Source organism: Alosa pseudoharengus, unplaced genomic scaffold (genome assembly GCF_046254945.1).
Source record: "Alosa pseudoharengus isolate Yale_2024_CS ecotype anadromous, Long Island Sound unplaced genomic scaffold, YU_APseudo_1.1 YU_APseudo_1.1_scf_15, whole genome shotgun sequence".
Taxonomy (NCBI): domain Eukaryota; kingdom Metazoa; phylum Chordata; class Actinopteri; order Clupeiformes; family Clupeidae; genus Alosa; species Alosa pseudoharengus.
In genome coordinates, this window is record NW_027468620.1 from 27,628,757 (window position 1) to 27,642,210 (window position 13,454).

The 13,454-nt window shown below is 40.5% G+C and overlaps 1 protein-coding gene and 1 long non-coding RNA gene across 3 annotated transcripts; both read right to left on the minus strand.

The window, feature by feature from the left end:
- Window positions 1-8,651: 8,651 nt before the first annotated feature.
- Window positions 8,652-10,756, minus strand: LOC143123838 (uncharacterized). Its single transcript, XM_076285120.1, has 6 exons — window positions 10,623-10,756; window positions 10,448-10,541; window positions 10,002-10,334; window positions 9,727-9,898; window positions 9,520-9,632; window positions 8,652-9,378 (listed from the first exon to the last, which is right to left on the minus strand). Exons 1-6 carry the CDS (start codon window positions 10,661-10,663, stop codon window positions 9,058-9,060), a joined length of 1,074 nt encoding a protein of 357 aa, XP_076141235.1. The 5' UTR covers window positions 10,664-10,756; the 3' UTR covers window positions 8,652-9,057.
- Window positions 10,757-10,946: 190 nt separating this feature from the next.
- Window positions 10,947-12,849, minus strand: LOC143123839 (uncharacterized). 2 transcript variants are annotated; one of them, XR_012986917.1, is made up of 4 exons: window positions 12,783-12,849; window positions 11,725-11,821; window positions 11,456-11,614; window positions 10,947-11,150 (listed from the first exon to the last, which is right to left on the minus strand). It is a non-coding gene; the product is annotated as an uncharacterized LOC143123839 (long non-coding RNA). The 2 variants fall into 2 exon arrangements; XR_012986918.1 differs by lacking the exons at window positions 11,725-11,821; window positions 12,783-12,849 and adding an exon at window positions 12,228-12,770 and having other exon boundaries at window positions 11,456-11,572.
- Window positions 12,850-13,454: the final 605 nt, after the last annotated feature.

A 13,454-nucleotide genomic window follows, 5' to 3' on the forward strand; every position in this document is an offset into this window, starting at 1 on the left:
CTGCGGCCCCCTGCCATTTACCTGCAAAACCAAACACACCCAGTCAACACCGAACACACCCAGTCATCACCAAACACACCCAGTCAACACCAAACACACCCAGTCAACACCAAACACACCCATCAACACTAAACACACCCAATCATCACTAAACACACCCATCAACACTAAACACACCCAGTCAACACTAAACACACCCAGTCAACACTAAACACACCCAGTCAACACTAAACACACCCAGTCAACACCAAACACACCCAGTCAACACCGAACACACCCATCAACACCAAACACACCCAGTCAACACCAAACACACCCAGTCAACACCAAACACACCCAGTCAACACCCAGTCAACACCAAACACACCCATCAACACTAAACACACCCAGTCATCACCAAACACACCCAGTCAACACCAAACACACCCAGTCAACACCGAACACACCCATCAACACCAAACACACCCAGTCAACACCAAACACACCCAGTCAACACCAAACACACCCATCAACACTAAACACACCCAGTCATCACCAAACACACCCATCAACACCAAACACACCCAGTCATCACCAAACACCCCCAGTCATCACCAAACTCACCCAGTCAACACCAAACACACCCAGTCAACACCAAACACACCCAGTCAACACCAAACACACCCATCAACACTAAACACACCCAGTCATCACTAAACACACCCAGTCATCACCAAACACACCCAGTCATCACCAAACACACCCAGTCATCACCAAATACACCCATCAACACTAAACACACCCAGTCATCACCAAACACACCCAGTCAACACCGAACACACCCATCAACACTAAACACACCCAGTCAACACCAAACACACCCAGTCAACACCAAACACACCCAGTCAACACCAAACTCACCCATCAACACTAAACACACCCAGTCATCACCAAACACACCCATCAACACCAAACACACCCAGTCATCACCAAACACACCCAGTCATCACCAAACTCACTCAGTCAACACCAAACACACCCAGTCAACACCAAACACACCCAGTCAATACCGAACACACCCAGTCAACACCGAACACACCCATCAACACTAAACACACCCAGTCATCACTAAACACACCCAGTCATCACCAAACTCACCCAGTCAACACCAAACACACCCAGTCAACACCAAGACATCTGGGAAAGACTACGTTAATTACCCGTACAGCTTTGAACTGTTTTAACTGTTTTACAGAATGGGTGACCTGTTTTCCTCAAACAATAGGTATGTGCATAAACATAAACGCTATTTCTTCAAATGTATACATACATATCCATTAAGGACAGACAACACAATCATTTGTCTTTTCCAGACAAAGCAAGAACTTGTCAAACACTTAACTGGACAACTCCCCTGTACAATTACCCTACACCGACAAACCAAATTGTATGTAGGAAAAATGCTGAGGGGGAAATCAGTTACAGAACATGGAAAGATTTTTCAGTTTCACATACTATATTACTGAAGGAAATAAGTTGCTAGGATACAGTCTGATATTTCAGGATGAATAAGATAAAGGTCCTGCAGACATCCACTACTCATCAAACCATACGCAGGTAATGATTCATGCTACACAATTATGTCATTTTAGACAGGACAAATATATTGCAGCCAATACAGGCTTAGGTTCCAATCCAAGTTAGTTCCAAGGTTCCAAGTTAGTATTCCAGCACATGCTAACAATGCACACATAACCACACAGAAGCACAAAGGTAGAATGGCGGTCAAACAGAACAGTTTGAAAGATGTCACATGAACACCTGTGCCCAAACTGGCAACAGTAAAAAGAACAAGGCCGAAAAAAGCCAATGTGTCAAAAGGATAAAGTCTGCCCCTCATAGCTTTGTCTGTAACACTGTGCACACGTGTGCACATGAACAGACTTGTGTGATACTACTGTACACAATAACACAAACTAGCAGCACTAGACCAACACTAGGAGCATTTCACAGCAGAAATGGTGCAGTAGCACCATGAAACATAATCTCAATGCATTTTATATATTTAAAGTAAAATGAGACAAAATATTAAGCAAAATAATAGAGACAAAATAATAAAACATAATCAATGAACAATTAAACAATGCCATTTAAAGAGTAATGATAGGATGTTTGAACAAAAACAGTACCAGTAATTTAAAAAATCCATACAAATAACCACATTAAAAGCACATCAAGAAAATATTATAAAGGCGATGAATTTGACTGCAGGCCATAGAGTTTTTAATCTGGATTTAAAATATCAACAAATCAGCATATAGTTTTGATCTGTATGTGTATGAATCCACACGTCTGGATATCATGGGTCGCTCTTAAAACATACAGGCTCTGCCAAACTGCCTGTGCAATCAGTTCCACGTCATCCCCGTATCTCAATACGAGACACGCAAACCATCCTGCATCAGCTCTCTTTAGCTTGGGTGACTGAGTGCCTAAGAGGCTGCAGACTACACCCATCCCAAACCATTGCAGAGTATCAGATATCAATTCTCTGGCCCAGACAGATGGTCATTTTAGCAGGGAGAAGACTATATTCTGTCCCTTTGTCTTTCAGTGAAAAATATCTAAATGAGCTTTAATTCATTCTCTTGGCTGTTGTGGCTTTGAAAAATACTACTCTGTGGAACAGCAGCTTCTTGAAACTGGCCTCCTTTCAAATGCAATTTGAGATCCACATGAAACAGCTAGGCGCTTTGATATGAATGACGTACAGTAATTTGTTTCACTTCTCAGAGATGAGTAACAAGCTATTTTTGGCCCTAGTATGCTGGAAGCTCCAGCAGTTTCCCTCCACATAAATATCCTCAAAGTCCGTCAAATCCTTAGATGTCAGTCAGTTAGGTGACAGATCTAGACCATTACTACTGACTACTGTCTGACACACATATGCACTCAGTCTAAATCTCCAAATGCTATACTACTTGATTCTACTGCCAGGGAATCAAAGCTACATTACTGCTGCTTACCAACACAGGTGATGTCATCTTTTCCCATGGCTAAAAAAATGAACAATCAGAATGTGTGACCCTTTTGAACTGGAGCGCTGGTGACCGAGCAGCATCTGTTAGTCTACATCTGAGGGTACACCCAAATTGTGCTTACCAAAGCTCTTGCACCATGAGGTCCCCTGTGTAAAACAACCTCCAGGCTACTTAAAAGCACCACTCTTCTAAGTCCTGTCTCTGTTCCAATGCTGGAAACCTGCTCTCGAGATAGACTAAAGGAAAGACTTTCAGAGCAACACCAGAAGGACCACCAAAGGGGAAACCTCCTAAACCTTCTCCCCTACACTTCTGTCTTCCTGACCTCAGCAGTTAAAAGGACCTGTCCAAGTCCAGCAGACAATGTCATTGTCATCAGTCATGTCAGAACATGTTTCAAAGTGTAATTTAAGATTAAATACCGTAGGTAGGATGACTAAGGATAGCGGGTTACAGATGGCCAGTTAATGGTAAGACACATAATAGATAGGTCTACTGAGATATCTGAGGAGTTGGTCACTGTTATGAGAGCCCAAAATAAATACTCACCTCACCTCACCTCACATGTGCTAAGTGACCGCATGGAAATTATTTCATGTGATTGTATTTTGATCAACTTTATTGCATGTTAAGCTTACATGTTAAATCAAAGACAATGGGAAACAAATGTGTCAACCAATATCTACTAATTAGTTAGATCACAAAGAAAACTGCTCACAAATAAGAGGACATTTCAAAATCAACTGGTGAGCCAATATTTCCATCCCATTAGAAGACAACAACTGAGATATATCCAATACACTCGTGAGCAACAGAGCCTTGTCCAAGATAACCAAATATTCCATATGAAGTGCATAATCTGAGTTAACGGAATTTAGTACAAATAAGCAGACAAACTATAATGCATAAAGCCAGACCATTTGTGTCATTTACCTCGCCCAAAGGATGATAAAGCGCTGTGCTCCTTTTCGTTTCCTTTTTGTAACCTTCATTGGGGACTGTGCGGGGGCGCAGAGTCTACAAAAGCATCTTTGGTAGCGCAAAACTGCAGAGGTACCGAGGGGAAACTGGCAAGCATCTCTCTGACATTTTAGCATTAATAGGAATTCAGTGGGCTATAATTATACAGGGGAGATTTCACAAGTGAAGAATTTCTCTCAACTATAAACTGTTTGACACTATAGCTGTTTTCACAACTGCGAGGTAAAACAAAACATATGCACAAAGCCTATCATAACCAACACGTCTACAAAATGATGAATTGTCATCATGCACCTGAACGACAAGCATGTTTTCGATCATTTGCCAGTAGCCTACCGTCCGATGTCTACATCACAGTGACTAGCCTATGACAGCGAATCCTTTCCATGAAGCTTGTGTTTAGCATTACTGGACGCTTAAACTGTCACTGTAGTAGCATAGCCTAGTTGATTCATAGCCTACTGTACTGTAGCACATCCACCCGAACCTTCGCATAAAACAGTCGATATGGAACATCAGATATTTGCTAATGATATTTACATTCTGGCCGATCGTCCTGCACTGCTGCCTGCCCTCACATTTTCTCCGCACTGCAGCGAGCGCGCACAGTGAGAAAGCACAGTGGTGCTATACTCAAGTTGCGACAGGCGGCGCGCGTCGCCTGAACACAGACGTCAAGATCACCCTAACCCCTGGTCCCGCCCTAGGTATGTTCTCGTCCAATGAATAGCTTTTACAGTTAAACCCGCCTTTGAAAACGGTTTCTTTCATAGCCCATTGGAGTAATTTCAATCATTCAATGTGAGGGACAATCGGAGGCAACATTCCCTTGCTCTGTATGGATTCGAGGAGCAGCTTGGGATATGTCGTCTTCCAAAGGCCTCCATCAATGCGATAAGGAAGGATTTTCGACTCTAAATACTACATTTCCCTATGTTGACCTGCGCGACTTGTATTGAGCAGATCTTCTGATGCGTTTCTGTCAATTATTAATGATCATTGTCGTACAGGTATAAAATTAGACTATTACACGGTTTAGGTTTGGATACTAAATTTTAGATTATGCAAGGATGTGTCATTTAATCAAGACTCACTGGCACGTCCCAAAGCGCATACTCTCTATCACAAAAGCACACGCGCATCCGATGGGCGTTTGCCTCCCACATAGGCATCCCGCTATGCATAGGGTCAGTATTGACAAGGTGCCAACACACGCGACACAGAAAATCAAAAACGTTAACTTAGGATAATGCAATGTCGAATTGCACAGACAAAGAAATGAAGACCATTGTTCTGCCAACCTGCTCGCCTGCCGACGAAGTAAGACCTCAGTTGGACATGTTTGGGTGAGGCGCATCATTTCGTTCCCAGGGCCGCTGCGGTTTTTTCTTCGTTGATGCTGCACCATTTCCCATCCTCCCCGTTCTCGGTTTCAGCTCTGAATCAGCATCACACGGATACTCCCATCATGCACTGCGCCCTTGCGTACATATACTGTTGCATGGCAACCTGGATGGTGTGAGTTGGTTGTGAAATGTGAATCCTGAATCCAGACGAGGCAGTTACAGGCTCCCGTTGAAAAATGTATTTCACATTGAGTATGCCATGTACAAATAAATAATTTACTTATGTAATGTAATGTACTGTAACTTTAACTTATATAGGCCTATATAAGTTACAGTACGTTACATTACATAAGCAACTTAACAAAAATGTACACGCAAGAGCAGAAAGCAGTAGAAAGCAACATAGAACAACTTGGAACAGCACTCTCCAAGCACCAACCGAAACAGTGATTAGCTAGAAAATTTTCAATATTTCTTCGGCGGGGTCAGGACTGTGCAATGCGCCATGTCATACACGATACATGCTACAAAAAAACAGTGGATATTAATCTTATATCAGTATTAATATCATATTTAATTTTGACCTTCCGCACATTGGAGAGGCTAGTTGAGCGTAAACCCAGGGTGCAGGTGTAGCCTGTCTGGATAATGACAGTGATGCAAAAGAAAAACAAACAAACAGTGGTGAAATTAGATGTCATTATTAAGCCAGCAAGAGTACGCAAAACATGCCAAATATAGGTTAGCCTACAGTAGCCGCCTTAGGCTAAGTTTATAACGTGGCCAGCCATTGAGCATCCTTTGCGCGCGCATCTAATGTTGGTAAAAGGGAAACCCCTCTATAATTTACAGTGATGCAGTAGGCCTATAATAATATTTTCATGTTCAAAATATTGCATTTCTATAGTTAAATGCAGTATAGAGCAGTACTAGTGCAATGCACTAAAAACTGCAGTATTGACACTTGAAGTAGTGCAGATATTTTTGTAAGAGCAAGTTGGCCTACAGAGAAGAGTTTAGAGAGATGATGTCATAGTTAGTTAGGGAAAGTTAGGCATTTTATTCTCCAATCTGCAAACAAAATTCTTACCAATAGCTTTTTTTACTATGTGTTCCTATAGGTGTCTAGTAACCAGAGGCGGACAGAGTACACAGCTTCACTACTTGAGTAAAAGTACAGATACCCTTTACTAAATTTTACTCAAGTACAAGTAAAAGTACAACAGTCAGATGTCTACTTAAGTAAAAGTACTGAAGTACTTGTTTTTAAAAGTACTTGAGTATCAAGAGTACAAGAGTAGCCTACATTTTCTAAATATTGCATTACTACTGCCACAGTGCTTACATTTACAGAAACAACCTACATGGAGTTATGAAAAATGTTAATGTTAATACCTTGGAGAATGTAAAAGAAATTAAAGTAAAGTAAAATCAAGTCATTTTCATCTTTTTACCATGTTGCCAGGGATGGGCAGTATTTCTAATACATGTATTTAAAATACGTATTTCAAATACAAAATACTATTTTGTAATTGAAACACTTGAAGCTAAAACTATCATTAACTTGTTCAGAAAATTGAAATAGTCTGGCGAGGTGTGGCCACAGGTTGGCACATTCCCGGGATGGACCTGCTGCGTCTTCATCCATTGTTTCGTCCATGGTTTCATCTCTTATCTAAATCTGACCATGGCGGAAGGTGATTGCTGATAGGCTGTCCCAATCAGTGGCGCCTGCACAATCCAATCACGTTTGAGAGGGAAACAACAAATTGAGGGTTTCCGAGATTTTTCTTTTTTTTTAGAAGAAGTAACGGGTACTCACGGTTATGGATAGAAATGTAGTGGAGTAAAGAGTACAAAATTTGCCTCTCAAATGTACTTGAGTAAAGTCATGAGTACTCCCCAAAAATGACACTTGAGTAAAGTACAGATCCCTCAAAATTGTACTCAAGTACTGTACTCAAGTAAATGTAGTCCGTTACTGTCCAGCTCTGCTAGTAACACCTCCCAATTTATCCACAGCCAAATCCTTGGGGAAACGCCTGGAGAGCCAATCAAGTTTGGGGTGCCCAGAGGGTCTGGGCGAAAATAATGAAACCATTTTTTTTTTTAAACCAATATTAGCTTTTGAGATGTCTAACTAGGGGTTTTAGGGGTGCTGAATCTATCCCAGCCATAGTAAAGTAAAGCCATAGTAAAAACGACTCCAAGTCCATAAAAAATCCATAACAAGTGGTTTTATTGAACAATTACAAAACAAAATTTCCTTAATCAGTTTAAGATTTAACAAACCTCATCCCTCAACTCCCCTGCACTCCCTCACTCCTGTTATCATCTGGCAAGAGTTACCATGACAGTTCCAACAAGCAGAAATACACTTACGCTTTTTACAGCAGCATCTGAGAGTGTCACAGTCACCTGCACAGTTGCAGCTGACAAACTTCAGAAGGTAGTCTGGTACAGTATATGGTCTGAGCACTGACAGGCTGACCTCCCACCCCTTCAACCTCTGCAGCAATGCTGGCAGCACTCATACGTCTATTTTCCAAAGACAACATCTGGATATGACGCTGAGCATGTGCACTCAACTTCTTTGGTCGACCATGCTGAGGCCTTTTCTGAGTGGAACCTGTCCTGTTAAACCGCTGTATGGTCTTGGCCACCATGCTGCAGCTTAGTTTCAGGGTGGCAATCTTATTATAGTCTAGCCATCTTTATGTAGAGCAACAATTTTTTTTAGAACCTCATAGAGTTCTTTGCCAGTGACCAGAGAGAGTGTGAGAGCGAAAACACCAAATTTAACACACCTGCACAGCAAAATCAGTATACCCAAATTAACACTATCAGAGTTGATTTCAACACTTTTGAAGTGTCTATATGGGTCCACACCACAAAGTGTTAATTTAACACTTTTTTGAGAGTTGGCACCTTTACACTGATTCAGTGTTACCTATTGACTCTCTGTAGAGTAAAACATTTAACACTGCTTAACACCAACCAGTGTAACATTTTCTCAACTCTTAAAGTAGTGTTAAATGTTAACTCTTACTCTCTGGTGGATTATTTTCAAAATAAAGTTTGCTAAAATAATGAGGCCAAGTTCAGTTAAAACACCTTTATTTTTAATTCATGCACCACATTAACATATTTACATAGAGTATTGTTTATCAAAGGGTCTGAAATAAGTAAGCTGGTCAATGCATATCACTACATAGTCATCATTTTGTTCCTCTATACAGAATGCATGCAAGTGTTCATCAAAGTATAAAGTATCAACTGTACAACCTATTATGAATGCATGCTGTTCATGTATTATAATGCAGCATATTTTCTTGAACACAGGTAGATCATGGTAAGTGGTTTCTGTGTGATAACAGGAAGGACTGGCAACATGGATGCAGAGGTAGTTGGCTGATCACTTGAAAATTCCACCTCAGAATGTATTTGTGATGCCACTTCCTGGTTAGTATGGACCTGTTCATCATAGCAAAGCTTATGCACAGTGTTTAGGTGCTTTCTTAAGCCATTGTACGTACAAAAAGATGAAGCACACCCTCGCATTTCAAACATAAGTTCTTAGCTGGATACAAACCATGTTGAAACTTTAAATGCTTACATAGAACTGAACAGTCTTTGTGGTGCATTTTGCAAACAAAACATGTGAACATTTTCAGAGAATTGTACTCTGACCTTTGAGAGCTGATGGCCTTTTAACGCTCTTGCAGTAGTCGAGCTCTCAGTTCCTTGACTCGCGGGCTTTCCTTTGCTTTTCCGATATCAATATTGTACACCGCTGTCTGGATGAAGGTGTAGAAGCTGGTAAGCACTTCATCGTAAGAGAGGCTGAAGACGTAGTGAGCTTTGAATAGCTCATCGAAAGCAGCTACCGTTGTCTGAGCATTGCTTGGGATGGGTTTCTGGTCCACGACAATGAAGAACCTCTGGATTCTCTTCTTTTGCTCACCGATGCAGAGGAGGAAGGGCTGTCTTGCATCAACTTTCTCCAGGAATGTGGTGAGGCTTGCACCCTCCTGTAGTTTGAATGACACAGCATCAAGATTTATTCTTATAGTCCTATATTAACTTGCAACAAACTTCAACATAACTGCTAAGCAAAAAGTGGTTTTGGTCGTACAACAAAAGATGAGGGTACATACTTTAAGAAATCTTACAAGATGGTTGGCTGCCTGTGCTGAGCTGATCTTAGCTGTTTTCTTATGGCCTCTTGATGTAGGGGGCAGGAGATGCAACAGCAGGAGGAGAGCTGACATATGGCTATCCCAGCCTTGGAGAAAATAGATAATTAGTTGAATATTTGGGAAGTAATTACCTCTTGCTTGCTGTACATGTAATCTATCTAAAAAAAATCAATTATTTACCAAAGTCATTCTCGGCATCAGAGTCAAAAGCTGCAAGAAGATCCTCAACATGCATATTTGAGGGAAGACTCTGGCATTCTGTGATGACTTTCTGCATGAAAAATGAGGGCCACTTTGCCAGAAATTTCCCAGATATTTCCTCCCCAAACATCATGGAAAAATCTTGGTCAATCTGTAAACAGACACACAATGTCCATATACATGTCAAAAGTGTGCGTTTCATTTGGAGGGATTCAGTTTTAAAATACTAATCAACAATCTATACATATACTTACCAATCCAGGAACATCAAGGAAACGAGGGAAGACATCCAAGACTGTAGATGTTGCATCCTGGTCATGAACTAGCTTCTGTCTATACTCAAAGGTGGCTCTCATTCTCTCTTTTACCACGGAATGATCTGTAGAGTATCTGATGACAGAAAGCGCCTCCCGACACTCCTCACCGAAGAGCTGCTGACTGGTTAACAGGGATTCTCGATAGGTTGTTGGGCTGTCCTGCAAATCAGGCCTGGAACGCCTGTGGGAGCCATCAAAGCTGTTGCGTTGGACTGTCTTGAGTCTCCAAGCAAGGTAGCCAGTATTGGCGTCTGGATCATAGTAATGTTCCTGTTCACATAAGCACAGATATGTACACACACAAACACATCAAAAGAGCAAACAAAAACTATTCAAAAGTTAACAGTACTAATTACAAAAATCGAAGACACATTAATACTTACATATCCATTTTTTGAATATGGATCTTGCAGATATGGAAAAAGGGTCACAATTCCTAGTGCATAGGTGGTCCGCACACTTGTGGGTGGAATTCTCCTTTTAAAAGAAAATATGTGTTACATTTGTATCCAGTCTATGCATGCATGTTATCCTTGGTCGTTTCAAATCATTTCTTACCCATAGGATTCAGTCATTTCTGCAATCAAAATATTGATCATCTGTCTACGCGTTGCATCCGACAGCGTTTTCTTTTTGTAATATTCTTTGAAGATTTCTTCACCCTTTGGATTGGACCTCAGGATAGCTTCAATCTTCTGCAATTTTTTTTTTACATATCAGCTTAAGCAAATTAATTACTTCCTCCTGTTAATTTAACTTTAGATATACTTCTAAATATCACCTGCTATGAGATGCATGGTGGCAGTTCAAGTGCTAGTAATAATTTTCCATTCTAATTTACATTTAAAAATTTGACTTTCATTGTTTTCACCGGTCTTGCTTCATCACGGTCCAGGTCACCAAGGCCCCTCTTCCTGTTCTTAGTGGATGAGAGAATGACAGTAGAAGCTGTTGAAGCAGAAGAAGCTGGTGATGCTGATCGGTCTGACGTTGACACAGGGGATGCTGGCAATGACACTGGTGACACTGATGGGCCTGGCAATACTGAGGACTGTGTCTCGTCTGCCACAAGACATACTTCGAGATCTAAAAATGTTCCACAGGAAATAAAATAAATATTTCCATACAAGGATTAGGGAGAAGTGTTAAAAAATATCCTTGACAAAATAACAGTGAAATCATATTTTAAAATACTTAAAAGAATTTTAGAGTTGGCAAGAAATAAACAGATTCAATTACACACATTTTGGAAAATGTATAAACAGGTGTAAGACCTTATATAAAACTATTTCTAAACTTAACTCTCATAAGTAATCATAAACTGCTAGGATATATCAACACATAACTTACACCAAGATCACGTCTTCCAAATATTGATTTATTAAACGTACCTGATACTGGATACTGACAATATCCAATCTTGAAGTTCTGGATCCCTGACTTTATCAGCTCATCAAATATGTCTGCGTCGACCTCAGTACCTGATGTATCAGTCAAGCTGAGGAGACCTTCATTCAGAGATTCACCCTGCAGGCTAAATATGTCTGTTACTAGGATAATACAAAGAGAAATTACATTGAGCTACCATGTCAAATATATCATTTGGATTTGACCTTTGTAAGTCATTATTGTTTTGAGTTTAAAAAAGGTGGATACAAACCTGTTTGAAGAAACTGGAGAAAATCAAAGTTTTCATAATTTTGTGGAACTTTTATGTATTTTTGGACTCCTCTATATTCTACCCTGGCCAGCATTTTCTGTAGAAATTTTAGAAAATTCATGTTCAAATTCAAGCTTTCAACATATTTTCTCTGGCAAATGTAATGCAGTTTAAATTAGTGGTCAATGAAAGCCAATGTCATGCAACTTTTACAACATTTTATCACAAGAAACGACAGGGATGACAAAAATCCCATTCATCTGGTGTGCCCTGTGTAACTAGTGTCGCCATAGACTAGTGTCGCGACCACCAGCGCGAGTATAAATAATTACGGCGCTCCCGTGACGTCACATTGTCGCGCGACAGGTCGGGAACGTCGAGTAAATCTATGGTATAAACAGAGAATGTCAGCCCTTATCCCATTACTTAAGCTATACTGAGCCAAATGCAGTATAACGGCTAACAGGCAGTCAGGGCACACGACATGATCTGGGATTGTAGGCCTACATTTATTTCCACAATGAACCCGATCAAACACAAATGTTTCTCTGATAAAATACAAAGGTCTTTTGAATTACACCAACAAAACAAGAGCCGCACCGTGTTACATGAGCTACATATTACACAATCGTACACTATCAGCGCTTGCTAGCAAGCGAGGCATGCCAGCCAGAATGTTCACGTACATGGAACTATAGCTAATTAGCGTTCGTTAATGCTAGTTAACGCATAGACTGTATCTATGAGTTAACGTTAACGCTGGCTAATGCCAAGCTAAGCCATCAAAATACTGACATGTTAGAATTAACTTACTTAGCTTAAGCTCTTCAAGGTGAAAATTCCCGCAAAGTTGCAAACTTTTTATTACCATGAAAGGCAAAGTTTTAGTTAACTAAAATGTTTACAAGTTGGCGCTACTGCAATTAGCACAAGTTGCGGTGGCGTGTAACAGTGTGGTGGTATAGCTGCTAGTTAGTTTACCATCGAATGAAAAAAAGAGCAAGAGAAAATATTGATATCAAACTATTACTTTAACATACGATATATGAATTACTTACCGAACAACACACATCTGTTGAAGACCGAGTGTGGACAGCAGGAGAACTCTTCTATCGGTGCCGGTGGGTGCATGTGAGGAAATGAGGGCGGGGGTGATGTGCACGTTGAGTGTCACGGCCAGGTTCAGAGTTACAGAGTTGTTAAATCAGGTATGACACTTTAAGTGTCAATTTAAAAGCACTTCGTCATGCCACTTTGTTTTTACACTAACTATATGTTAACAGAGAGTTGAATATGTGGGATTCGACTCTATTCAGAGTATAATTCACTCTATCCTCCTTAAAAAATCACTGACACCAAAATAATAACTCTTTTCAATTTGCTGTGTGCTCCCCATTCACACCTGAGACCTTGTAACACTAACGAGTCACATGACACCGGGGAGGGGAAATGGCTAATTGGGCCCAATTTGGACATTTTCACTTTCACTTCAGAGGTGTACTCACTTGTGTTGCCAGCGGTTTAGACATTAATGGCTGCATGTTGTGTTATTTTGAGGGGACAGTAAATTTACATTGTTATACAAGCTGTACACTGACTACTTTACATTGTAGCAAAGCGTTATCTGTTCAGTGTATAGTAGTCCCATGAAAAGATATAATAAAACATTTACAAAAATGTGAGTATGTACTCAGTTTTGTTAGATACTATTATAACTACCGTAGTATAAA

Bases quoted from the DNA above. Each gene is read 5' to 3' on its own strand.
- LOC143123838 (XM_076285120.1), bottom strand. From the start codon at position 10,663: ATGATCAATATTTTGATTGCAGAAATGACTGAATCCTATGG. The intron at 10,542-10,622 runs GTAAGAAATGAT...TTCTTTTAAAAG, and splicing joins GAAATGACTGAATCCTATGG to GAGAATTCCACCCACAAGTG. The intron at 9,633-9,726 runs GTAAATAATTGA...ATTTTCTCCAAG, and splicing joins TGATGCCGAGAATGACTTTG to GCTGGGATAGCCATATGTCA.